General features: G+C 36.2%; 1 protein-coding gene across 7 annotated transcripts in view; it reads left to right on the forward strand.

Annotated features, from left to right (window-relative positions):
• Nucleotides 1–26,330, forward strand: part of PTPRD (protein tyrosine phosphatase receptor type D) — a 2,142,992-nt gene that overhangs the window by 1,809,255 nt on the left and 307,407 nt on the right. For all 7 annotated transcript variants that reach the window (XM_082404325.1, XM_082404326.1, XM_082404327.1 and 4 more), the window contains 2 exons: nucleotides 13,761–13,906; nucleotides 17,645–17,786. In XM_082404325.1, coding sequence (XP_082260451.1) covers nucleotides 13,761–13,906; nucleotides 17,645–17,786 — 288 coding nt within the window. The remainder of the gene's footprint in view (nucleotides 1–13,760; nucleotides 13,907–17,644; nucleotides 17,787–26,330) is intronic.

The raw sequence follows: 26,330 nt of genomic DNA on the forward strand, positions 1-26,330 counted from the left end.
CTGGCAGGAGGCCTTGGTTATCTGCAAATGTGTTCTAAGGATAGCAGGGGACTGGGTCCCTCAGCTGTCAGCCACAGCTTCTGTTTATGCTCTGAACAAAAGCCATGTGCCAAGGCAGTCATTATTGGTTGATTTTCCTTCTAAAATAAGTGTCCTCCTAATTTGTCACAAAACCAACTTAAATTGCTATGACGTTGCCTGCAACAGTTAAATTAGGAAAAAAAGAAAGCAAGCTGCAGCAAGAAATGTTTCAGTTTATTTCGTCATGCAGTCTATATTGGTAAATAGTGTAATTAAGATCTTGTTTGCAGGTTTTTCATAAAGGTTATTTCTGTGTGGGAAAACCCTTTGTGTTCTTCTTTAACACCCTGAGTTGTAAATCAGAGAATGGGGGAAAAAAGTTAGTTGGCAAATAAAAGTCCTCACTGTCTATGCTGTTTTGGAATGCCTCCCATCTTCCTGGGGCTCAGATAATGTGTTTCTCTAGAAAAGCATGCATAATCGGCACCAAAATGAGCTGGTACCAGAGGCTGCACTGCCCAGGGATACAAATAAGGGACTTGATATTTGAAAATTAATTCAACTGAAAAGTGTTAGCATAATATTTGAGTAGTGTAACCTTGTGTCTAGATTCAAGTGTTACCTTTTTTTTTTTTTTTAAACCAGGCGAGGTGAGATGGATATTTATGTAGATAAATCCTATGCTATTCGGAAAATGGGAACAAAAGGACTTGCCAGAGCATAACAGATTTCAGTGAGGATGGGACAAAAAAGGTCCCTCCCCCTCCTTTTGTTGGCTTTCTAAATTTGTAGTGTGTATGTGTTTCAGTTCACAGGCAGCAAGAATGAGACATTTCCTCCTCAGATTTAACATGCTGTCATGGAAATGCTGATAGGGTTATTTGACGGAGATGTAGCTTAAAAAAAAAAAAGAGCGAGAATTTCATTATTGTATTATACTCTGTCCATCTAGGACTCCTTAAAGTTCTTTAAAGGTTTATTTTCATCTACAAACCAAGGAATTGTACCCTATTCTCTCTGTGCCAGGATCTAATTAATGTCAACTTGAGTTTTCTGTGTGGACAGGGCCAGTCCATGGCCCTGGGTGATCATCTATTATTATCATTGCTTGCTGGTACATGACTTCACAGCCCTAGCACAGAACCAGTTGTCATGCTTTCCATCTTTTGTACCCCCAAATAGCTCACTGGGTAGAATTTGAGAATGGGCGAGTGGCAGGCCACTCTTTTTGAGAATGCAGAAATCAATCATGGTTAGCAAGATTAAGCTCAGTGAGACATCTTATGGAAGGAACACTTTCCCCATATCCAACTTGCTTGTATGGATATTAATTCTTTCTCTTAACTCTAAAAAAAATTAATTTTATTTTAGAAAGGATGGATTTAATATGTAAAATAAATGCCACTCTTTTGCTTGCTACATGTGTTCAGTTGGAAGGATATCAGAAAATGAGTGTTTTTATTATCCTACAAATTGTTATTGGTTCTAAAATAGTTACCTAATATTGAATGAGAGTATTTGGAATCCTGGAAATTATCGCCAAATAATTTTTGGCTCTGAGTCTACAGAGAAGTGAATTTTTAAAAAAATCTAATTTAGTGGAAAATTAATGGAAGGACATAGATTCATATCTAAATTATCCATACATCCAAAATAATTGTACTTTATTTAAAAGATATCGAATATTTACAATAAGCTAGGCATTACACAGAATGAAGCTATGACATAGGCCTTTTAAACTTAGAATATCATGATCTCTAGCAGAGTATTGGTTCAAATGTGAATAATGCTGGGTGTTTTTCAAATATATTTTTAAAATCACAATTTCAGTCTAAAGCAATTCTGGTAACTAGGCAAGTCAATTTTTTCATTGTTTTGCATTTTTATCTTTTATATTTTTATCCACTATGTATCTACAAACCTATTAACAAATGGTAGTGCCCCTTAAAACACTGAGTTCGAAGGAAATATTTTTAAACAATGAAATTTTCAAGTGTTTCATCTTTGAAACACTTAAAAATCATAACGTCATTTATTTGGAAGGTAGTATTAATTATGGACTTTCTTTAGGAAATATCATATTTATTATAAAACTCTATATTTACAATTAACATTGCCTTTGTAATAAAAACTCTGGCAACTCATTTTCCACAATATTCTGTTCTAGACAAAATGCTTTTTAACACATGAAAACAGTGTATCTGTAGAGATGCTACTTTGTAAACAAGGTTTTCTTATGATACCGCTTCTAAATTTCTCCAGTAGATACGTTTGAACTTCATTTTGCAATCTGTTTTACCACTCACTGAAAGTATGCACATGTGTTTGCACATATACCCTTTCCATGTTATAGCTACTGGGAATATTTCAGCTACTTGCATTTCCCAAACTACCTTGCTAACTTAACAGTATGAAATTGATAGATGAAAAATTGTGGTCACATTTATTCCTAGAAGATGGATCTATCTAACAAGAAATTATCCAGGCTTTTGCCAGTTGTGGTAACACCTAACCTTGGATAGAAGACGGGAGTTCTAGCAGTTCATGTCAGCTCAAAGCTTTTCAGCACTTACAGTGACATCAGTAGATCTCTTTGTGGAACTGGTTTGCTACGGGTCTCTAAAGTGAAGCCAGTACAGCATTTCACTCTAGTTCCCTTAAAAAACAATAAAACAAAATTCACATAGTTGATATATTGGAAATTTCTTAGAGGGGAGGTAATAGAATCAATATTCTGGAATTTAGTAACATAAAATTTGGAAAGAATTCGAGGAAAAAATGCCAAAGATGATATTTTTTGTCATTTTTTCCCCTTTCTTTGCCACTTAAATTATGTCTGTTTTCATGTTCTTTTTTCAAATAATCCAATTACCTTTCTCCTGTGTGATCCAATTTGCAGGTACACGATAAGCAGCAGGTTAGAAGGAGGAATAAATGATTACTTTTAATGATGATCAGCACATCTAATGTGATAAATTATGGTTAATGAGTAAATTAGCAGTGAATGATGTAAATGAATCTGCTTTGAAAACTAACTACAGAAAGATGCTAAAGGGTCGGTAGAGTTTCTTTTTTGTCAAATACGGTATCTGTGTTAAATAGCCTTGTGAGTACATTACCATTTAGAGGAAATGTGGAAAAAGGCAATAAATGTTGTGTCATTTGCCTACATCTTTATGAATGAGCCAGAGAGATTTCATGACTTTTCATCTGTTTCAGTGTAAGGGCCTTTATCACTCTATTGAATGAAAACGGATGCCTGGTCAAAATGCCTGGTATTTTGAATGCATAAGTAGGTAGTACGTGAACCCAGAGGCTTCAAGTGGAAAATGTTAAGTGAATATATAAATAGTGCTGCTGATAACATGTTTTCATTAAGGATGCATGAGTCTGGCATAAGGAATGGTAAGAATGGCTTCGCTGATTCTATCTTCAGAGTGATTCTGGACCACTGGCACGCCTTTCTAAAATTTGTGTTGCTAAGCCAGTGGTTACAGTGAGTGTCTTACATGAAAACAGATGGTCGGTCTTACTAAGCATGTCAATAGTTCAGAGAGTTTTATGGCCCAGACACAGCGAATATAGAGCATTGTTTGTTTTGGTCATAATATCCCATGGCTGTATGTTAAATAAAAAGTTACAGTAGTGAGACTGCACAACTTTTACGGCTGTAAAATACATGTTTATGACCCAGGTATTAATATATTTTGAAATAGGACAAACAAGAAATTTATTTTACTACTGTGCACTGACTAATTCATAGGAAACCTCATCTTAATTGTTTTTTGAAAAACAATTTGAAAGACTAAGATGGACGTGAATGTCCTGACTTTTTTAAATCGAAAATTATTTTCTATAGCATTTAGGTACTACTTTCAGTAGTTTCATGTTGATAGATAGTTTCTCTTCTTCCTTCTCCTCTTTCTTCATTGGTCTTTAAGTATTCACTACTAAGTATTCCTCTTACATTCTTTCATCCCAAGGGGAAATGGAAAAGGCAGGATTTGAGGAGTATCTGAAGAGGATTCATTTTTAAGGTGTAAATTTTCCAGTTTTTTCCTCTATACTGATCACCCTCTGACCTCTACCTTCTATCCCTCTGTTTAACTAAAAAGGATAAAAATTTTGCCAGTGATTAAGTGCTAATTTTCAGCTTTGGCAATGGTCTAGGGAATTGGACACTCATATTTATTCCTCCTGTGACTATATGAGTTTTTTAGCATAATTTGTTGAAGTATATAAAAAGCCTTAGAAATGTATAGTTTTTTAATTCTTTAATTTTATATATAGGAATGCATCATACATGTTAGTTTTACATGTAAGAATGAATCACATATAGGAATGACGTATATGTGTAGGGATATAAATACAAGAATAATCACTAAAGCACTTTTATAACACTAAAAAATTGGAAACAACCTAAATGTTTAACAGTAAATTAAAATATATCTATATGCTTTACAATATAAAAGCCTTTTCCATTTAAATATTTATTGACATAAAATATATTCACAATATATTTTAAGTGAAATGCAGGCTATAAAATAATCATACAGTATAATCTCCTTTTTTGTAGACAGTATATGTTAAGCAGACATAGAAAAATTCTTAAAAGCCATTCATCAAAACGATAACCATTAGAATGTTTTAAAATGTCTTCCTTTAATTTATTTATGTTTTCTAATTTACTTATAATAAAAATGTACGGTCAGAACAATAAAGTCAATTTATTTAAAAAAAACCTAAAAGTGGCAGAAAACAGGAGAGCTCTGTGGTAACAATGAGGTACAATGATATTCATAAAAGAGATGAGATCCGTTGTATTACATTATACTTCATCTGAATTGAGTCCTACAGTAGGATGCATGAATCTGTGATTTGGATATGCTGTATTTTGCCAACTTTGGGCCTGGTATGGATCCATTAGTCTCCCACCATGTCACATCAGTATTTTGCCGTGTCAATGTATATTACTTGAAGTTTGTTTCTTCAGATAATTTATCAAGCTCTAAGCAAATATAATTCAAGTGGAAGCACAGTTATCATGTTTACAACAATATTATGCATCCTAAGTACTGAAAAATGTATAGTCAAAGATTAGAGGGTATAGTACCTTGGAGAGCCTTTTATCGTGTCTAAGTATGTATTGAACACTTACTATGTGCTTGGTGGGATTAGGAGTTACGAGATTTCAGAGATGACCAGGTCACAGATGCTTTTCTCAGGGTTCAGTTAATGAGCAGAGAGAGAAATACATATGTACAAAATAGCTGTAATAAATGATAGACTGCTTTAACTCATAGGAGAGATACAAAAAGTATGATAAGAGAGTTAAAAGAATAGTGGATCTTATCCAGATGGGAGGATCAAAGAAAACTTCAGATATTTAATTTGGGATTGAAAAATGGGTAAATTCTATAAATTTTAAAATGTAGGAGAAGGCATTTTATATAAGGGAACAGCTTATACCAAGGCATCAAGGCAGGGAATTATAGGTTCCTGATGGGCGATAGTAGAAACATATTTGGGAAAGTAGGTCAACAGCAGCTCTGAAAGATCTGAAAGCCCAAACAGAATTTCTGGTTTATTTGGCAGCAGTTAGCTATTAAAGCTGGTTTGTTTATTTATTTATTTATTTAGAGTGGAAAAGAGCTTTAATCATAGATGCGTTTAACAAAACCTGGAAGAACAAGAACGAAAAGGAAAAGAAGGATCGGATCAGCAGTAATTTGTAATATTGATTGTAGCAATAAAAACTTGAAGTTAGGGTGACTGGAAGGGAAAGCACAGATATCATGATATTATTCAGTGATTCTCAATCCTGGTTGATCATTGGCATCTTCTGGAAATTAATCACCCAGCCTCACCCACTGACTTTCTATTTTAATTGGTCTGGGGAGGGGTCTGAGCACCTATAGCTTTTTTACTTTTTTAAGGTTCCCAAGTGATTCTAATGTCCAGCTTAAAGGGAGAATCATGGTCATTGTTATTAGACATTAAAAAACAAAGAGGAGTGGGACATATTAGAAGCAGAATCTATAGGACTTAATAATTGAATGATAGTGAGGCAAAGGACAAGAATACAAAGAAGAGGCTGAAGCTGCAGGGCTGAGTGTCAGGGAGAATGGGAGTGCCACAAACAAACGTGGAAACTTAGGAGGAGAAGTAGGATTGGGAAGGCAGATGGCATGGTGTGTTTTCAGCGTAATGATTTTGAGATGTTACTAGGTAATCTTTCAAACATTAGAAATAAGGACCTGGCATTGAGGAGAAGTTCAAGTGGGAGATACCTTTTCATTAAGTCAAATCTCTTCCTGTCCTCTTTTCTTCCTTTCCTTTCTCCTTCTCCCCTTCCTTTCTGTTAATATACATATCAATCGTTAGTCACCTTAAATGTTGATAGTTATACAGAGGCATAGACATCTATTTATCCAATGGGAGAATGCTGTAGTAATCGTTTTAGCAGTCGAGAATTGGGAGTTGAAGCCTTAATAAAATTAATGATCTACAAATAACTCAATTTCGTTTCTGTCATACAGAGTGAAGTAAGTCAGAAAGAGAAAAACAAATACTGTATGCTAACACATATATATGGAATCTAAAAAAGAGAAAAAAAGCTTCTGAAGAACCTAGGGGCAGGACAGGAATAAAGACGCAGACGTACAGAATAGACTTGAAGACATGGGGAGTGTGGGAAGGGTAAGCTGGGATGAAGTGAGAGCGTGGCATGGACATACATACACTACCAAATGTAAAATAGATAGCTAGTGGGAAGCAGCCGCATAGCACAGGGAGATCAGCTCCGTGCTTTGTGACCACCTAGAGGGGTGGGATAGGGAGGGTGGGAGGGAGACGCAAGAGGGAGGAGATATGGGGATATATGTATATGTATAGCTGATTCACTTTGTTATAAAGCAGAAACTAACACACCATTGTAAAGCAATTATACTCCAATAAAGATGTTAAAAAAAAAAATTAATGGTCTAGACATGCATAGAATATGTTGTCAAAATGCCTTGAAAAGGAAGAGAGGAAATTGATGTCAAGAACTTTCTTGTCTTTTGCCATCATGAACAAATTGAACGTATATGTAGAAAAATACAAAAGTATTCTACCATACTACACTTGGAACTTACGCGATTTATTTATGAATTTTGTGGCTTTGATTTTTGTCTCTTGCCCAGGCATCATACTTAATGTACCCCTGATTTCAATCGGCTCCTGGAAGTTAGGAAAATAACTTCCATACGCATTCTGGGTGAACTTTCTCATTTATCTAGTGAAAAATAATTGCTGTAATACAGTACAAAGTACTTACCAAACCTTTGAGAAAACAGCCAGTATACTTTTTATGGTTAACTAAAACAGATTTGATTTGAAAATATACTATAAATTGAGTTATACCATATTGTCTGTGCAGCATCTTTGTAACTTTCCATCTTCTAATTTGGCACAGTAAAAATATCAGGACTTCACAATTAGATCAAAAGTCCATGATTCACTCTAAACCTCAGTGAGCCTTCCTTCCTTTCTTTTTCCCGTTTTCTCCCTGACTCTTTCTTTCCTTCTAAATTTATGTAGTACTATAAAGCCTTCTAAAATTCTATAAAATAGGAGTAATGGTATAATCGTACAGGACTATGGAAAACACTGCATATAAGATATATAAAACATTTAGTCCAGTGCATGGAATTCACTGAAGAGTAGTTATTTCTTTATCCCATTTTGAAGTATAATGCTCCTTAAATCAAATTTTAAGGTTAAAAGATTGTGGAGTTGTATTAAAAAGAAAATATAATAGATGGCTCAAAAATAGTCTGACTTTGAAGGTCCATCCTGGCCATGGATGTCAGAGGTGACCCTGTGCAGATTCCATGTGATAGGATAGATGTTCTGTTTATGCAGAACATCTGCCATGGAAACCAGTCCAGCCTGGTGTCTTGTGCCAGGATCCTGGCCCTCCGTACAGTTAAACATCAACTCTGGGACCTACCCCCTCTTCCCTTGTCATGAGCCTCTACAGTTGCACTGCTATCTTGGGCACACTTTCCTACCTACCCCAATGAATCATAACAGAAAATCCATCATCTACACAAACTTTGGCCATTTTCTATGTTTGGGGCAGTGGCAGTAGAGTGTGTTGTGACTGGATGGGAATGTAAACCCTGTGACAATGGCTCTTGTCCCCCTAAACCTTCAGACCTGGCCATGGCCCTTAGCATCACCCCGGATTCACCTCCTATGCTTTGCATTTCTCACCGACCTCCAGATCCCTGTTCCTGAGCTTCCCTTCGGAGCCCTCACCCTGATTCTTCCAGAAAAAGAAAGAACAGAGATGAGGTCAGCTGACAGCCTCATAAATTCTACAGATACCTTTTAGGGAGGAAGTAGATTCCTAAAGACAGGACTACATATATATATATATATATATATATATATATTTTTTTTTTTTTTTTTTTTTTTTTTGGCTGTGTTGGGTCTTCGTTTCTGTGCGAGGGCTTTCTCTAGTTGTGGCAAGTGGGGGCCACTCTTCATCGCGGTGCGCGGGCCTCTCACTATCGCGGCCTCTCTTGTTGCGGAGCACAGGCTCCAGATGCGCAGGCTCAGTAGTTGTGGCTCACGGGCCTAGTTGCTCCGCGGCACGTGGGATCTTCCCAGACCAGGGCTCGAACCCGTGTCCCCTGCATTGGCAGGCAGATTCTCAACCACTGCGCCACTAAGGAAGCCCTACCTATATATTTTTACTGAACATTTCCTCATCCTCTCCCTCAGTATCATTTAATAACATTATTAACCTGCCCCTTTCAAGATTTTAAGTACATTATTATGACAAATATCCCTTTAAAATCAAAACTCTCTGTTTAAGGAAATGTTAATCAGCTGAAAGAAACAAAGCCGATTATTTACATGCTGTTGGTTTTGTTCCCCGTGCAACATATTTCCTTGATGTCTGCAGAAGTGGCTTATTCATTAGAATTAAATTAGACAAATGGCACCATCATTTCATCTCTTCACTTTTCTAGCATGTGGTCCTTTCCAGGGACCTGTTTTAAGTGATTCTCAGTTGGCCAGTCAAGTTCCCACAAACCTGAGTCGTCTTCTTAACCTTTAGGAATTTCTCATAAATCCCTTTCTTCCATGGATGCTGCTAGCGGACTTCAGTGGTTCTCCTCACTTAATGTCTAGTTCTACTTAACGTAGTGTACTAAAGGAAGGTTTTGTCCTTGATAGAGCAGTTTGTTTAGGATGGTCAAAGGCAATTTGCTGGTCTTGGTACGTTCTGTCCCCTGAATTTAATCACCTTATGTGCTCTTTGGGCTTATCATCTTGTCTTCAGAAAGCCTAGCAACTTGAGACCTGATATGGCATCAAAATATTACAGTCATTGCATTAAAGGTACTGTACATTGCTTATACTTGTAAGAAGCAATCTAACCTCTTAGAAGGAAAAATCAATCAGCAGCCTGTGGCTCCTCTCAAGCTGTGTGGGAAATAATAATCTACTTGATTCCTGGAGCTCCTGTCTGCTCTGTGAATGCATCCCGAGAATGTAGTCTTTGAACAGCACGTGAGCATGGCAGACACGTTCTAGAATATCCAGCATGCCTCTGTTCTGACTCATATGCATGTTTAGCTTCTCTATTTTCCATTTAGAAAATAGACTTTCTGGATCTAACAGTAATCTGACCTCTGCCTGGCATTAGTTTAATAAAAGGTGATACTCCTTACTTGTCAAAATCAGCTTGAGCAGAAATGCATTTTGCAAAGCATAATGTTGGCAGCTCTAGGTGGATAGCAATGGCAGTTAGCTACAATAATGGAAGGGTACTTAACTGAATATTGGTGACTGTAAAGTTTTAATGTCTTTCTCTCCGTCCTTACATTCCTGATAGTTCTTTATTTTCTTAAACCAAGCGTAGTATTTATGGTTGTATCTCATGGGATAATCATGGGGACTTTCCATTATTAAGACCTGAGGCTGTCCTATTGTGTGACTGTGTAGTGGAAGTCTTTGTTTTATTCTTTTACATGGGTTCTCTTCTCTTTCTTCCCATCTTCAGAGCATGACTTAAATTTGGGCATACCCATGACAAAAGAAGGCAGAAGACTCATTTAGTTTCTTCTATTAAACTGAGATACAGACAAGGGGGAGTGAGTGCTATGTGTTGTTAGACCCCTCTGGGAATGAAGATTTTTACTTGCTTCTAGCATTTGTTGGGGTTATGTTTAGTCTTCTTTCTTTCTCATCTGTTTCCTTTGGCCATCTGCCTAGCATTGACAGCCTCACTGTTAGCGTCTGACCAGCCAAGATGATTATTTATGCAACAAACATGCTTACTGAAAGGATTTTACTATATTATCTAGAGTGTTAACCTTGTATCATAGAGTAATGGCATTTATCCTTTCCATGGTTTGGACTTGGTTGACAAATGTAGAAAAATTGACATCAGATCCCATAAGAAAGTCATGATTTTCTTGTCTGTGAAGGCTATTTTTTTTTAACATATATTTAGAAAAAAAATTAAAAATTAAAAAAAACTCTGTGTACAAGTAATTGATATGCCTTTAAAAAATGTAACGTGATCAATTTAATTTTTGTGCGTTTGTTTTTAAAGAATAAATTTAAGGACCCTTTTCGGGCTGCTTTTTTGAAGAATACTGAGTCACTACAGTGGGGTGTAGTGGGATTTAGAAAAACAGTCCCAGATCTGAAACAGATCCTAACTGGTTATTTCAATAAATTTTCCACAGTTGATTAGATTAATTCTATTACTTGACTTCATCTTCAGAAATAAAATCCTTACAAGACTCTACTCAGTACTCTGTAATGACCTGTATGGGAAAAGAATGGAAAAAGAATGGATATACATATATGTATAACTGATTCACTTTGCTGTACACCTGAAACTAACACAACATTGCAAATCAACTATACTCCTAGTTTGAAAAGTAAAACTATCAATTAAGTTTAAAAAAAAGAAAAAATCCTTGCAGTAGCATCCAGTGGTCATATCTTTAAACTTGTCAATATTTGCATGAGAACTGTAAGGTATGACCAGAAAATGAAGATAAAAGAAAAACACATCTGAACATTGGAATGATAGTTGCATCCCTTTTTGAGAACATGGGAACTTGCCTCCTATGCTTTCCACTTAGAAATAAGACTTCTGGGTTTTATATTAATTCGACTTCTTACTGTAATTCGACTGTACTTACCCCACTCAGTATTCAGGAAGCACTTTCCCGAGTAACTGTTGCCTATTTGCAGATTGACAGAATCTCCAAATTTCCTTCATTCTTTAGGTTGAGAAATAGGATACTTTCCCTTAAAAAAAAATCCCAGTGCATCAAAAATGCATCAAAACAACCTTCTTTGTTTATTTAATTTCTGATTAGTACATAGTCATTTTATGCAACAGCCCTCCATCCAGTCCTTACATTCTTGTGAGAAATTTCAAAACAGAACTTAAATGGGAAGCTGGGTTGTTAAAATTCATTTTCCTTTAGGGTTGACAATTTTTAAGCTATGGACTTTAAAAAGGAAAGTACCTAAAAATGACAGTGTTGGTACCACTTAAAAGAGCAATGCAATACATTTTGTTTTTCCAGGGAAACTCCCTAGGAATTTTAATTTCATAATTATAATTTCCATTTAGATGCTGACAAGTGAGTGGTTATTATCAATTTGCATTGTTTGCAACAGCAGAATGAAAACCATAAAAACTTTTAATATCTTTTTTGTTTGTTTGTGGCAGAAAAGTGACATCAGTGTACTGCGTATTTTATTCCTCTCACTGGTAATCAATTTCAAATCATTTTAAACATTGCCCACAGTTCTGGTAATCATCCAGTTTGTGTTGCTACCCTGAGATGCCGTTGGATGTGATATCTAGCAGCGTTTTTAGAGCCCACTTTCGTTCCTAGGGTTTCTGAACAAATGTACCTGGGTTTTCACCAGCTCTACTATCACCAAGTTGAATTTCCTTTTGAAGTGGAGACTCATTTCCCTGCATCAGCATTACAAAGATACCACTCACCTCTCTTCTCCCTTCTTTCCCTCATCGTGGAAGTTAATACCATAAAACTGGAAGGGATCTCTGCAAAATAATTTATTTCACATTTCATATTTTTACAGTTAAGAGACAGGAAAGTTAGGCACCCCCTCAAGATGTTACACATACAAAATGGTGGAGCTGAGAAGGAAATCTGGCTTCCCTGACTCCAGGAAAATCAAGATGAGGGTCAGGACACACACCATCAGGCCAGCAGGAGCATCACATGGGAAACATGAAAACAAGGCGGAGAAAATACTGGTGATGAGCAAACAATGATGAACTTTGCTATTTTCTTCTTACTTAGAATCTAAGGATAGTTTTCAAAATAAACTTTAGCTATGGTTACTTAAAACCTTGTTTCAATGACGTATCACTGAAAAACAGCCGGAGGGAAGAGAAAATTTGTAATAGGGGTAAGAAAATAGAAAATAAAATGGGAAAGTAAAATGTTTTTGAGTTTAAAAAATGTCCAACTCTAACATAATTGTCAAAACTCAAAGAAGTAAGAAAAATGTGAAGAGTAGGAAAAATAATTAAAATACCTTCTCCCAAACCACCATCATTAATGTTTTAGCATATTTTGTCCTATCTTTTTTGGGGTGCATTTTTATTTACCTGATATCTCTCATCTGTAATTTTGTGTGATGCTTTTGTGGCTTACCATTGAGTCGTAAGTATTTCTCGTGGCATATAATAAAAACTTTATAATTACAACATTTACTATTTGTATGATGTTCCATCATTATGCCAGTTTATCTCACCATCAGTTCCTATAATAATGATGTTTTGAGTACTTATAATCTTTGTAAATAAAATATATGGTTAATATCTTTGTCCATAAATATTTGTCTACATTTTATATAATTTTCATATAATAGATTTCTAGATCCAGAAATACCAGGTAGATAACAAGCAGGCTTTTAAGAGGGAAAGTGTATGTTAGGAACATTTAAAGGAGACAGGACATTTCAAAAACCTCCAACTGTTAGCCTTTCGTCCTTAAGAATCTTGAAGTCTACATCTTTCTTTACAGAAATTATTTTTTTTGCTATGACTTTGGAGGCTTCTTGACTCATCTTTTTATGCAAATTGTGGAGTTAAGTTGAAAGTAAGGCAGCACGCAATATCTGGGTTAGAGTCACTTTACCATATTCTCCTATTTCTATTTCTTGCCAAACCATCTAACTCAGGGCTGTATTTCTTGTCTCTTTAAAATTTCCTAGAATTTCTCTTAAATGTCACTAATTTTAATAGTGGCACTGCTGCTTTCTGGCAATGTCCTGATAGCGGCATCAAAGCAAAGAGCTAAAATTTTAATCACTTTGATTGATGAGCTCATTTTGTTACAGAGGACAAATAGGATTTTTTTTAATACTGGTTGTAAAAATTAATGCGTGATGTTGCTTTTCAAATGTTATTGCATCTCTGCCTTAATACGGATTTCAGCAATAAAAGCACTAGCAGATAACTTCACCAGAAAGTTACCTCCCTCCCCTTTTAATTACCCTCAAATGTAAAAGGTGCTTTCCTAATATTATAATCCTTGTATATTTATATGTGTATGTATGTATGTATGTATTGACTGAAATAGGGTTGAGGGCTCTGGAGAGAGCAGTGGCAGTGGGGTAACAGTCTGTGTTTCCACTTTCCATCTAATTGTGATGTTTATTTCTTTTTATTTCAGCACCTCCAAGGTTTACACGAACTCCCGTTGACCAGACAGGGGTCTCTGGTGGAGTTGCCTCTTTCATTTGCCAAGCGACAGGAGACCCAAGACCTAAAATTGTCTGGAACAAAAAAGGAAAGAAAGTCAGCAATCAGAGATTTGAGGTATTAGGTCCATTGTTCTGTTTCTCTGGGGGAAGAACGTAACTGCTGAATTTTTGGTTTGTATGTTACTTGCTTGTTTTTTCTCTGATACAAGGTGTTGTAATCAGCTCATAATGAGCTATGCCATTTCTTTTGTTGTATGTGATGGAAAACTTCACTCTAGATGGCTTCAGCTTTTTTTTTTTTTTTTTTAATTAATTAATTAATTATTTATTTATTTTTGGCTGTGTTGGGTCTTCGTTTCTGTGCGAGGGCTTTCTCTAGTTGTGGCAAGTGGGGGCCACTCTTCATCACGGCGTGCGGGCCTTTCACTATCACGGCCTCTCTTGTTGCGGAGCACAGGCTCCAGATGCGCAGGCTCAGTAGTCGTGGCTCACGGCCCTAGTTGCTCCACAGCATGTGGGATCTTCCCAGACCAGGGCTCGAACCCGTGTCCCCTGCATTGGCAGGCAGATTCTCAACCACTGCGCCACCAGGGAAGCCCGGCTTCAGCTTTTTTAAAAAGGGAATGTGGGGGTTCAGATGACTGACTTTTGTTGTACTTGTACCAGGGCTCAAATAGTGTTCTTAGCATTCACGTGTAACCTCACCCTCAGACTGCTTCCCCTTAAGATGGCAAGATGCCGTCTCACATCCTCCCACATCCAAGACTAGAGGACGAGTGAGAGCTTTCTGTGCTCTTGGCTCTTATTGAGTTACGTGTTTATCACTGAACCAGTCTGTGTGGACAGCTGGATGGTACAGACTAACTCATTTATGTTAATCAGAATCTACCCCAGTTACTGAGAATGAGATCAGTTCCATCCAAGCCCATGGCTTGGAATGAGGGAGTAGTGTTTTCCCAAAGGGAATTCAAGTTCCTATTATCCGGAGGAAGGGGAACGGATACTGGACAGCACATTTAGTTTGTCCACTATACTTCACACCTGTGTTTTACAGGTAGCATGGACTAGAAAGAGAACTTAGCTCCAGTGTGTTAGGGTGAAGAACTGCTCTGAAAGAAACATACCCAACCAGGTTGATAGCTGATAAACCTACTGATGAAGTCGATTTTGTTTATTCAAGAAAGCTCAGTGCATCGAAGATGATGATACATAATTCAGATATTATTTTGGGTGTTTTTAAGGAGCCTATGGTTTATGAATTTGCTCATTCTGGAGGAGAAAAATAGGTGATAAGCTATATAGAGAACAATTGGAAGAAGCACACAATATCATGCCTGTAATTTAAGATATGAAGAAGCTAGATTGATTTTTAGAGAGTACTTAGACCTCCAAACTGACCCAAAATGTAAAACTCACCTCCTCTTACCTGGGTTTCTGACTACTTTATAGCCTAGTTCACAGTTTGGCAAATTAAAACAATTCCCAGTTAAATGAAACATAGCAACGACAAAATTCAGAGCATTGTGAATTTATTCACTTTTCACCAGTTCTCAAAGAGCAGTAAATGGACCAAGTGCATAAAGAGCATAATTACACTGGTGAAAATTGAAATCTGGCCTGTAGTTTACAAATGGTAAGTTTAAAATTCTGTTTGTTTGAAGATCAGATACCTACAGTGATTTAAACATAAAAAGAATATCTTAATCTTTGAGAAATATATCCTACATTGTCATAGGAAATGATGTGTGTGTGACTTTTGGTGCACATATACTTTTTAGTTTAAATGAAATTGACTTTTTTGTCAAAGAGAAGTTTGACATCATGCTTGCTAGTGATGATGGCTTCTTGACAAACTCTTGTAACAAAGTTTAAATTATAACAGTAAACATTTCAAAGCGTGAGGTCTGCTCAGTACATAATTCCTAATGAGTGTCATATAAACATCCAGAAAAAATTATTTTAACAGAAAGCGGCTACATCAAATAGTACTGAGTCTTGGGCTGCGAATCCTTCATATGTGTAACAGTATATTATATTTTTTAGTTTCACTGGTTTCTAAAGCCCATGAGAGTATGAGTGAGACTGATTTTATTCCCTCTTCTATCTCCAGTGGCAAATGTAGCATCTGGCCTAGAGTAGGTACATAATTAATAGTGGGTGTTAAATAGGGTTTGCAAATTGAAGATTACAATATTAGCATCCAATGTGTATATCGTTTGTTGAAGAATATAGGTCTAAACCTAGGAAATAGTTCAGAAATGTAAGCATGCAGTGACATGTAACAATTAATCAAAAGTTAAGAGAGTAGATCCTAAGAGTTCTCATCATAAGTAGAAAACATTTCTTCTTTTATTGTATCTATATGAGATGATGGATGTTAGCTAAACCTACTTTGGTCATCATTTCACAATATATGTAAATCAGACCATCGTGCTGTACACCTTAAACCTTATATAGTGATGTATGTCAATTATTTCTCAATAAAACTGAAAAAAATCAAAATTTAAAGTAGTATTAAAGATGTTTAAACCTTTCTCTACATTAAGCTATAGGATGCTCATATATATATATATGTGTGTGTATATATATATATATATATTTTTTTTTTTTTTTAATTATAGCATATTTGACAAAGATTCCAGTAACTATGAAACTTTATTCTCCCAAGATGCATAGTAGATTCATTCTAAAGTATGTGGTATTTTTAATAGAGTTGAAAATAAATTGTGGTGCATTAAGAAATGGGATTTTTGAATATCTCTGTGAATTTAGAATGTAAATGGGATGCGGAAAGGACTTGAAGTGGCCATATCTTAAAAACATTCAATCTCTTTTTTCTGTATGTTGACACTTATACACAAAATCTGGGATTGATCATCTTGTAAATATATTTATAAAGCATTCTTAATTTATTCACAATTTAAGCACATGGATATATTATTCATAGGGAAATGCAAAAAAAATCCACCATCTCAGTGAACAGCTGAAGAAACACAGCAGAGTTATAGAAAAGACAGGTAGAGGACTCTACAGTTTTGTATGCATATTTATCAATATTATCAACATCATTTTTTAGAAGTACTACTTGATTAGGTGACAAATACCTGGGATTGCTTAACTGTTTCAGAGTAGAGTCTATAATGATAGTGAATTCAGGCTTACTCTTTAGGACATTAATTTTCTGCCTGGTGAAGCAAGCTTTCCATTTTACAGCAAGAATGCCCTAAAAATGCAGAAAATGCTAAGCTAGAACAAATACTGGAATGATTTATGGCAAAATTAATGCATGCCATCAGTCTCTGGGGCTATGAAAGCCATCTCATTGGCTGCCTAAGTACTAGATTTATGCAGTTTCTCTTCATGGTTTGCTCATCTATACTGTTCAGGATGAGACATTTTAAACCAGAAGAGCTATCAGTGGTGGCATACGTTATTTCTCCACCTTATCGTCCAATTACTGAATGGATCCACATGTGCATATGTGCTATCAGAGACAGAATAATTTAAGAAGTGTACCCATCATAGCAGCAAGTCTCTTGCAAAATTAATAAAAAGGTCACATTGCCCTAAATACATATACTAGAATATTTTCATGATTAAACCCTGGATGGTTTTCTGTAGAGACAAGAAATCTACATTTTTGCATATGTAGTTTCATGTCTTTCCATTCTGCATTATAGGATTCAGTACATTAGAGAAATTATTCTGTTTCATCACTGTATCAAAATTCAGTCTCAAAATGCTTCTGAGTTTATTCTGAGCCTAATGGCTGGTTCACCACTGCATTAAGAGATTTAGCTGAGAGGCAGATGATAGTAACAACACCTGTGACAGCTATTGTTTCCTCTAATAGGTAATAGAGTTTGACGATGGATCTGGATCAGTTCTCAGAATACAACCCTTACGGACTCCGCGGGATGAGGCAATTTATGAATGTGTGGCCTCGAATAACGTGGGAGAAATAAGTGTATCTACCAGACTCACAGTTTTACGTGGTAAGTATTCAAGTGCAAGTCTGCTGCTTGTGTCATTGAAATTCTGTATCCCAGGTGTTCTTTTGTAGAATCATTGAAAAGACTACAGTTGTCATGACACCTAAATGGGAAATGAATTGAAGTAAAATACTGATTAGGGTCAAACGTTATTTAAATAGACAGAGGGTGCCTTCTCTCCTGGGACTTAAAAAATGCTAGCTGGGGAGAGGAAACAAAATCCCAAAGAAGTGCTGATTTCAAATACCAGATACCATTTTGATTTTTGGTAAAGAATCTTGATAGGAAGCAGGGTATGCTACTGTTTTGCATGTTAGCTTCACTTGTGTGTGGATTTTTCATATCTAGGTCAGCAACTACTTTTTGGAAATTACCAAAGCTGACATTGGTGTTTGCAAAATTAAAGGAATATCTACTACCTAAAGATGAGCTCTTATTAAGCAGAGGAATCAGGAACAAGAAAGGCACCTTTCTTCTTTATGTCCAAAAAAAGTGTTTTGTTTCAGTCTTTTATATTTCTTAAACTAACATCTGTTGATGCAAAGTGATTGGAAACAGTGTGTCCCCTTCTGTGTTTCCAGCTATGTGGCTTATGCATTGTGCCCAAAGCATGGGATGACTTGCTAAATCTGTAGTACGGTGTGTCTACTTCCAAGACTTCCTTTAGAATGACAGTGCTAGAGAATAATGGCTGGTGATTAATAATGCTCTGTTGTATTATGTATATAATTCAGTCTTTTGTATAGAGATAAGAATATTGCCTGATTTGGCTTGCGTCGTAGTTGACATTTCCAGACTAACCCTCTGTGCCTTTGTTTCTTTCTCATACACACTTGCATTTGTCTGTTTGTTTTGTATTGCTTTGAACTTCGCTTTGCTTGATTCCACAACTTAGTAAAATAGCCTTTCTTCAGATGAAGGGAATTAGAAAGAAAAGATCATAATTGAATAATCTTAGAGGAACATACATAGAGTGAGAACATTTCTCCTCCATTCCATCCCCCGCCCCCCCCCCCCCCACTTTGAGGCATGCATTTTTCTTTGTATGTTTTATACAATCAAAAATATTTTCTTTTAGATCTATTTAGTACCAAAATTAATCAGTCAATCTGAGAAGTCTAGAAAAGAATATTTACATATACATGCTACAATGTGCTTTAAGTACTATAAAATCTTACTAAGTCTTAGGGGAAATATTGACCAACTGGATATAGATCTTTTAATTGCATGTAACAGAATGCTGCTTAAAAACAAACAAGTCAAATTTGAGCTACATTTCTGGCCATTATGACACACTGTGTTCATACAGGAAATTCTCCATCCCCCTGTAAACATATAGACATGTTGATAAAATATTTGAAAATAAAATTAAATGTGTGGTTAGGTTTACAAACATGAAAGAAATTTCCAGGTGCTCAAAACAGAGAGAGAACCTCAGATAAGAGACAATTTATAATCTTGTAAACCAAGATAATAACCAAATGGACTGTATGATTTAGGGCTGAAGTTTTAACTCTCCAACAGGACACAGACTTATATAAAATAAGAGGAGCTAGATCAGCTTTCTGAACAAGGTAAGAATTCTAGCACTATTTCTGCAGTGCAATACTTAGAACCCAGAAGCTAACATAACAGCTGGTCAGAAACGGTGAATCCCATGGAGTGTGGAACAGACAGCCACGTAAGGACTCACCCCACAGAGACACCACCACAGTTCAGGCCATACAACCCCTGAACCCCAGTTCAGGCCATACAATAAAGTCATTTATTCCCAGGTGGGCTCATAGGCACCAATTCTAAAGCATGAAAGCCAGTTCCAACTCATGAGGGGCAGGAAGCCCAATCAGTGAGAGTAGAAATCATAGTCTGTGAACTATAGATAATTGAACTGTTTGAATAGGTTTTAAAAGAAATGAATTCTAAATATTTGTAAAGGTAAAGAGAGGAGTAAAATCTGTTAGGTAAGAATAAGACGAGGAAAAAAAAGAGCAGTTAGGAGTTAGAAGTCAGATTTTGGAACTGAAAGGGACCTTGGAGACTATGTTTATACATACTGTAATATGTACTAGAAATATGTACATATGTGGATATACATGCATATGTTCACATAAACTTAGATAAAACGTCTGAAGATTGTTGAGTAATTTTGGGAGCCATTCATATAGAAAGCTAAATCAGATTCGCTGGTCTTCTTTTAAAATTTTAATCTTTGCTTATTCATGTAGTTTATAACTAATGCTATTACGTAGGAAACGTATTACAAAGATGCAATCAAGTAAAAGTTATTAGAAACTTTTTAGGTGTTTTAGCATTCTGAGTTCCCTGAACAAACCCCTTAAAAGGAAACAGTGGCAGTCATTTGGCTTGACTTAATCTTTATGCATTTGATGAAGGAATTAACAAGAAGTTGGAGGAAAATATCACTTTACATAGACATTCATACGGATTTATGTTTTCCTGCCTCCCATCTGACTGGGGTCCTCCCATCTCATCTGCTTTTATCCAGCTAGCTCCCACATAAAACAAATACATTTGAAATTTTTAATGTAATCTTGACTTTCTATGTGAATATCTGTCATATATAAGTACATTTGTATGAAAATTTATGATTCTAGTAAAGTACTTAAACCTTATTTTTTTAAGACTATGTTTAGCAATTTTGGAAATGTTTCATGAGAAAAACTCAAAGGTATTTTGGATAATGAAAAAGTAGTCTAAACATAACCTTAAAATAGAATATTTTTATATATCCTTATAGGATGAAATAAGTGGGGTTGGGAATTATTTTGTTTCCTAGAGTTACCTCTTTGTTTAAAATTTCTAAATAACAGTAATCCTATTAGTAATAGTCTTTACAAATATTCCAGTGGTAAACAGACATTTCTAGATTATGAACGTTGTGAACAGTTAACTAGATGAATGTGAAGAGTTTCATTCCATAGTTGATGGGCTTCGTGCTCATTTTAAGTTCACTTTTTCTTGCAAATCACATTGGCAGATACTCAAGCTCTCTGCTCTGCAGTGGATGGAAAATACTTTGCACTTTTCATCCACTACCCATCGTTAGATGCCCATTTTGTCCACATGGGTCATTTACTTTTTACCCACTCTGCTGACAATGCCAAAAATGTGCCAGCTGTCACGATGGGTTTTGTCTAAGTGGATGGGATGGAGATCACTAATTTATTTCACACAGGCTACTAGAGGACCTAATTAATTGGAGATTTAATCATCTGACCTGTACAGCTAATGCAGAAGACATTGAAATGATACTCTGACCACCCATGTGCATTGAAGGGAGTACTTCACGGAAAACTTTCCCTGTGTAGCTCGTTTCAAATTACCCTCGCTCTGAAAAACTGTTTTCATAAGGAAAGATAACTACAAGCTTGGGCTGAACATACCCTGGAATGAGATATTTGAGCAATTACCATTTATACGCTGTAGACTGCAGTTCATAGAAGAAGTAGTGGGAGAAGGGGGATTGAATGTGGTACTTATGGCCTCCAGGTCATTTAAAACTTTTTTTGGTTGCCCTGCCTGTGGAAACACAAGAACATACCATCTCCGTAATTCTGTAGCACTTGAAGGGGCTGAGCGTGGTTGTCATACACGTTTCCCTTCTACGCAGAACTTTAAGTGAAGACCTCACATCTCACTCAGCGGTTGTTAAGGGTTGAGTCTTACCTAATTGTGGGATTCTGCTAAGGACTTTGGATTTGATATTAAGCTTTCAGTGAAGGGCAAAGTATAGGACCAGAGAGGGTGTTTTAAGAAGAGCGATTATCATCCAGATGGAATTGGTTCTTTCTGAATCTTTGGTTCACTGGCCACAATTTCCTCCTGTCCAAAGGTATTACATTACTTGTAAATGTAAATCTGTATAATGATAACTGGGGATGAAAATGTTCTCTCAGATATATCTTGTCCGCCACTGGACAGGGAAAATGAGATATCACCTTCCATAGACTTTTCTTTCCTATAAGAGTCCAGGAGCATCTGCCTGCTTTAGACAAGTAGAAAGACATCAAGAATGCCTTTGTCTTGGGACTTCCCTGGCGGTCCAGTGGTTAAGACTCTGCGCTTCCACTGCGGGGGGCACAGGTTCGATCCCTGGTCGGGGAACTAAGATTCCGTATGCGTATGCTGTGCTGCATGGCCAAAAAAAAAGAAGAATCCCTTTTTCTTGCTCACATGACTCCCCCTCTCTAAGAGAAAGTTCTAGAAAAATTTAGTCAACTTTGTCTCTGATAGTCTGAGATGTCTAAATGTCATGTTTCTTGAATTTAGGTTTTTTTTTTTTAGGTAGTAATCAGAAAATACATATTTTGTTGTCATCCAAAACAGCATGTACTATGTCATTTTTCTAAGTTTAGTGGATTATCTTCTGAGACTTGCCCATTCTGAAATAACACTGATCCCCAAACCAGCACGAGCATTACCACAACAAAACAGGGTATGATATATACCATTGTTGCTGTTATCTTCTAGCTTGTTCCTAGAGCACGCACAAAGTAAAATTGTTGTCAACAAAAGATAGCTGACCAAACATGAGACAATTGAGTGGCCTAGTTTTACAGGTATACCTTATGAAATGGCACTTATATTTGAGGATCTACTCCACATATGTGCATCATAGTTTATGAATAATCACCGTCAAGACATAATACACAAAGTCCTCAAGTCCAGGTCTCCAGTAATTTGAGTTCCAACTCTGGCTCTGTCCCAAAATAGCTGTGACATCTTGAGCAAATCTATTAACTTCCCTGTTCTTTTACTTCTTTATTTATCTTGACGCCATGTGCACAGGGAAGGCACTGAATTGGTGATCACTCAGATCCCTGCTTTCTAGCTTTCTAGCTTTCTGTGATTCGGTGACATGCCTATTTCAACAAGTCAGTTCTTGCAAGATGGAAAAAAGATGCTCCCTGAAGGTGACTGTTACTGATATAGTAAAACACACAGTGAGCAGTTGGATGAGACAGAAAAGGCATTTCACTGGGAAATGGAGAGAAATGTTTGCATAATATGTCTGTTTCAAAAAAAAAAGTAAGCCATTATAGCAGTTGTTTAAGAAAAAAAACAAAAACAACTTTTACCGTCTTTCAGGGAGAAGGCAGTCAACTCTCTCCGCCATTGTGCACTACCCTGTGATCAGAATTAGCATGTTCATTACAGTCTCATTTTATTAATGCCTCTTTTTGAAGATGAACACAGTTGTGCCTGCTGTGAAAATGGTACTTTGCCGTTTATGTTATAAAGTGGTCTCGGCTGGGGATCCAAGCTAGGAACATTAAAGAACAAAGCACAGCTGCTTGACTGTCACACAAAAGGATTTTTATGAAAGACTGAAACAAAAGGAAGGATGGCCAACACAGAACAAACTTGCTGACAATTATGGTACCGAGTGAAGATTATTTGAAAAGGCTTATAAAATAGTTGAGTACTTGGAATAAATTGATACCAACATGATAAAGTCTTTCTGAGTCCTGCATTTCCATGCTGAAAAGAGGTGGTGGTGGGCAGAGCCATATAAGTAAACAGAAACATCTGACTTTCAGAAGTACTTACAAATAACTACTCTTTACGTATCAGTGTTGACAAAGGCAGGAGCCCATGTGAACTGTTCCATGGAGACCCTAGTGCGGAGAAACATTAAAACTTATTACATTTCGGAGAATGTGCGTGTGTGAGCTGAGGCTCTGAGTGTTTCCTTGTGATCAGTCTTTTAAGGACCTTCCTGTTGGTGATGCATGTTGCTTTCTTTTAATCATTATCACTTGTTTTTCCATGCTGGGGTTATGTCTTAAAAGGGCTCAGAGAGAATGAGTGCACTTGTGAATTGCTGCATTTAAGTGAGAACAGTTTTCTACTTTAGACTTCATATTATATTATTTAAGATAATTTTAAAATGAATAAATGAATATTGAGTCATGTGAGTGTTTACTGTTGATTGATTTGTTAATGGAGCCGTAGAAATGTCGAGCTGGGAGGGAATTTGGTGTACCGAGCCAAATCTCTTACGTTTGATGGAAGAAACCAAGGTCCAGAGCGTTTGAAATGATTTTTTTCTTGGTCATACAGCTAAGATTTCCTTTGGGTTTTACCCAGTCAGAAATAATCCCTGCCGTATTATGTTGTGACGATGTATTCTAGCCCTTCAGATACTTACTTTTGATGTATAAGATGTTGTCCAGGAAGAACTATGTTCCTCCAGCTCACCACCCACAGACAAGCAAAGGTGACCGAAAACAGTGCTGACGTGCTGTGGATGTGCAAAGTGGAAAAACTCCACCATGATGATGCATCATGGGAGGGAAGAGGTCTCTGTGTTGAGGCTTGAAGACTATGTAGGGTTTTATCAGGCAGAGCTAGTGTGAGAGACTGTTAGGGATAGAGAAAGTTTCATGAACCTGATTACATACACAGGTGAGAAATTGCTAAATATTTGATGGTGGGTATGGGTGGTATATTGGGGTTCTCCAGAGAAATGGAACCAATATAAGTATATGCATGTTTATACTTATTTTGTTTATATATGTAAAGAGATTTATTATAAGGAATTGGCTTATACTATTAAGGAGGCAGACAACACCCAAGATCTGCAGGGTGAGTCAATAAGCTGGAGGCCTAGGAAAGCTGATGGTATAGTGTGAAGGCTGGCAGACTTAAGACCCAGGAAGAACTGATGTTTCAGTTTGAGTCTGAAGGCAGGAATATGCCCCGTATCCTAGTTTGAAGGCAGTTGGGCAGGAGGAATTCTTTTATTTGGGAGAGGGCCATTCTTTTTGTTCTATTCAGGCTTTCAACTGATTGGATGAGGCCCCCCTCACATTAGGGAAGACAATCTGCTTTACTGGGTCTTTTGATTTAAATGTTAATCTCATCCCAAAACACCCTTACAGTAACACCCAAAATAAGGTTTGATCAAATGTCTGGGCACCTTGTGGCCCAGTCAAGTTGAACTTGAAATTAACCATCACAGGTAGGTATAAGCAGTAGTTGCTCAGAATAGAGTAGAAGTTAAAAGAGTAGTAGTAGAAGAAAATGAGGTTGGGACGTACTTCATTGGCCAAAGAGATTAAACTACACAAGTGAGAAATCACGTGACTTAAGTTAATATTGACCATCTCTATATGAGTTGAAATTTGCAGAGGTTTACTAAAATACTTTAAGTAACATATCAAACAATTCACGGTCCTTTATATACAATTGATGTTTGTATTTTAAAACTGGATATTTGGTTGACTTTCATTGATAAAATTTGAACAATTTTTAAAAATTCAACTTTCTGGCTTTCAAAATTAGTTTTATTTTAAGCTACTAATTAAGATGTAGTTTTCAAAGTTGTACATGCATAATTTTGGGGGGATTTAGGGCATAGGTATACCAAATGCCTCATCTAGGGTTTAATTATGAAAATCCTAGTTATATAGCTCCTTAGAAGAGCAAGTAACTTATTTTATCTTATTAAAAAAAAAGACTTGTGAATTAATGCCACATTAAACACAAATATGATGACATACATCCTAGTATTCTTAATATATTTTATTAAAGATAGCAGGAAAATTTAGACTGTCTTATCTGTGATCTTTCTAAATGAGCTTGTGTTTTAATTTACATTTCAGAACTTTCCCTGCCCTTATTTTTTGTATCTTTAACGTTTACCCTTGATTTTTAAACTTTACCCTTGCATTAAATACGCATATATTATTTTCACACAGTGGATTTTTTTTTAACGAGTAGATTTTGGCCACAAGGTAACCCTATTAAATTTTTTTTTTCTCACATACCTGATGATATGTGTGTGTTCAGGCAATAAAATTTGATCTCAGTTTGGGTTTTCCTAGAAGAGAGCCTACATTTTTTCAGAATATAGCACCAAAAGAGCTGTTTAAAAGAGTGAAACTGTATATCATGAGTGAGACTAGCAAATTATTATTACAATTTTCAGAGATTTTCTATCCTTCTAAGTTTGTATTAATACTTCTTTTTGTTTGAGTATTTGTTTAATTGCATGGGTAACCACAGATCAATCATTTATCAGACAACTAGAAAATTAAATATGGTGGGAAAGTATTGGCTCATAAAAACTTGATAGCTTTTAGTAAAGTTGATTGTTATTTATCAATACTTACACCTTGTATAGTTAAACAAAAAATTCTGTTTGGGAAATATATTTGCATATATATGTATGTGTATATATATATGTTTTATACATGCAATGTGTATAGTGTGGTGTGTGTGTGTATGACCTGTTGGCTTCGTAGCACTTTGCAATATGTGAAATTATATTCTTTATTTCTTGAAACTTTTATTTTATGTTTCCCTCCCCCCTTTGCCTATAAGCTCCATTATATTTTTCTCTGGCCTAGAAATGTTCCTAGCATTTATTGGGCACCCAACAAATATTTGTGGAATGAATGTATACATATAAAGAGGGGTATATAGATATGGTTATGTAAACACATACAGTGTATTGAGACCATTTGGGCAGGAATTAATCTCACTCTACATATAATGGACAAAAGTGATCATTATTTCATT

The sequence above is a fragment of the Balaenoptera borealis genome (genome assembly GCF_965194805.1).
Source record: "Balaenoptera borealis genome assembly, chromosome: 8".
Lineage (NCBI taxonomy): Eukaryota > Metazoa > Chordata > Mammalia > Artiodactyla > Balaenopteridae > Balaenoptera > Balaenoptera borealis.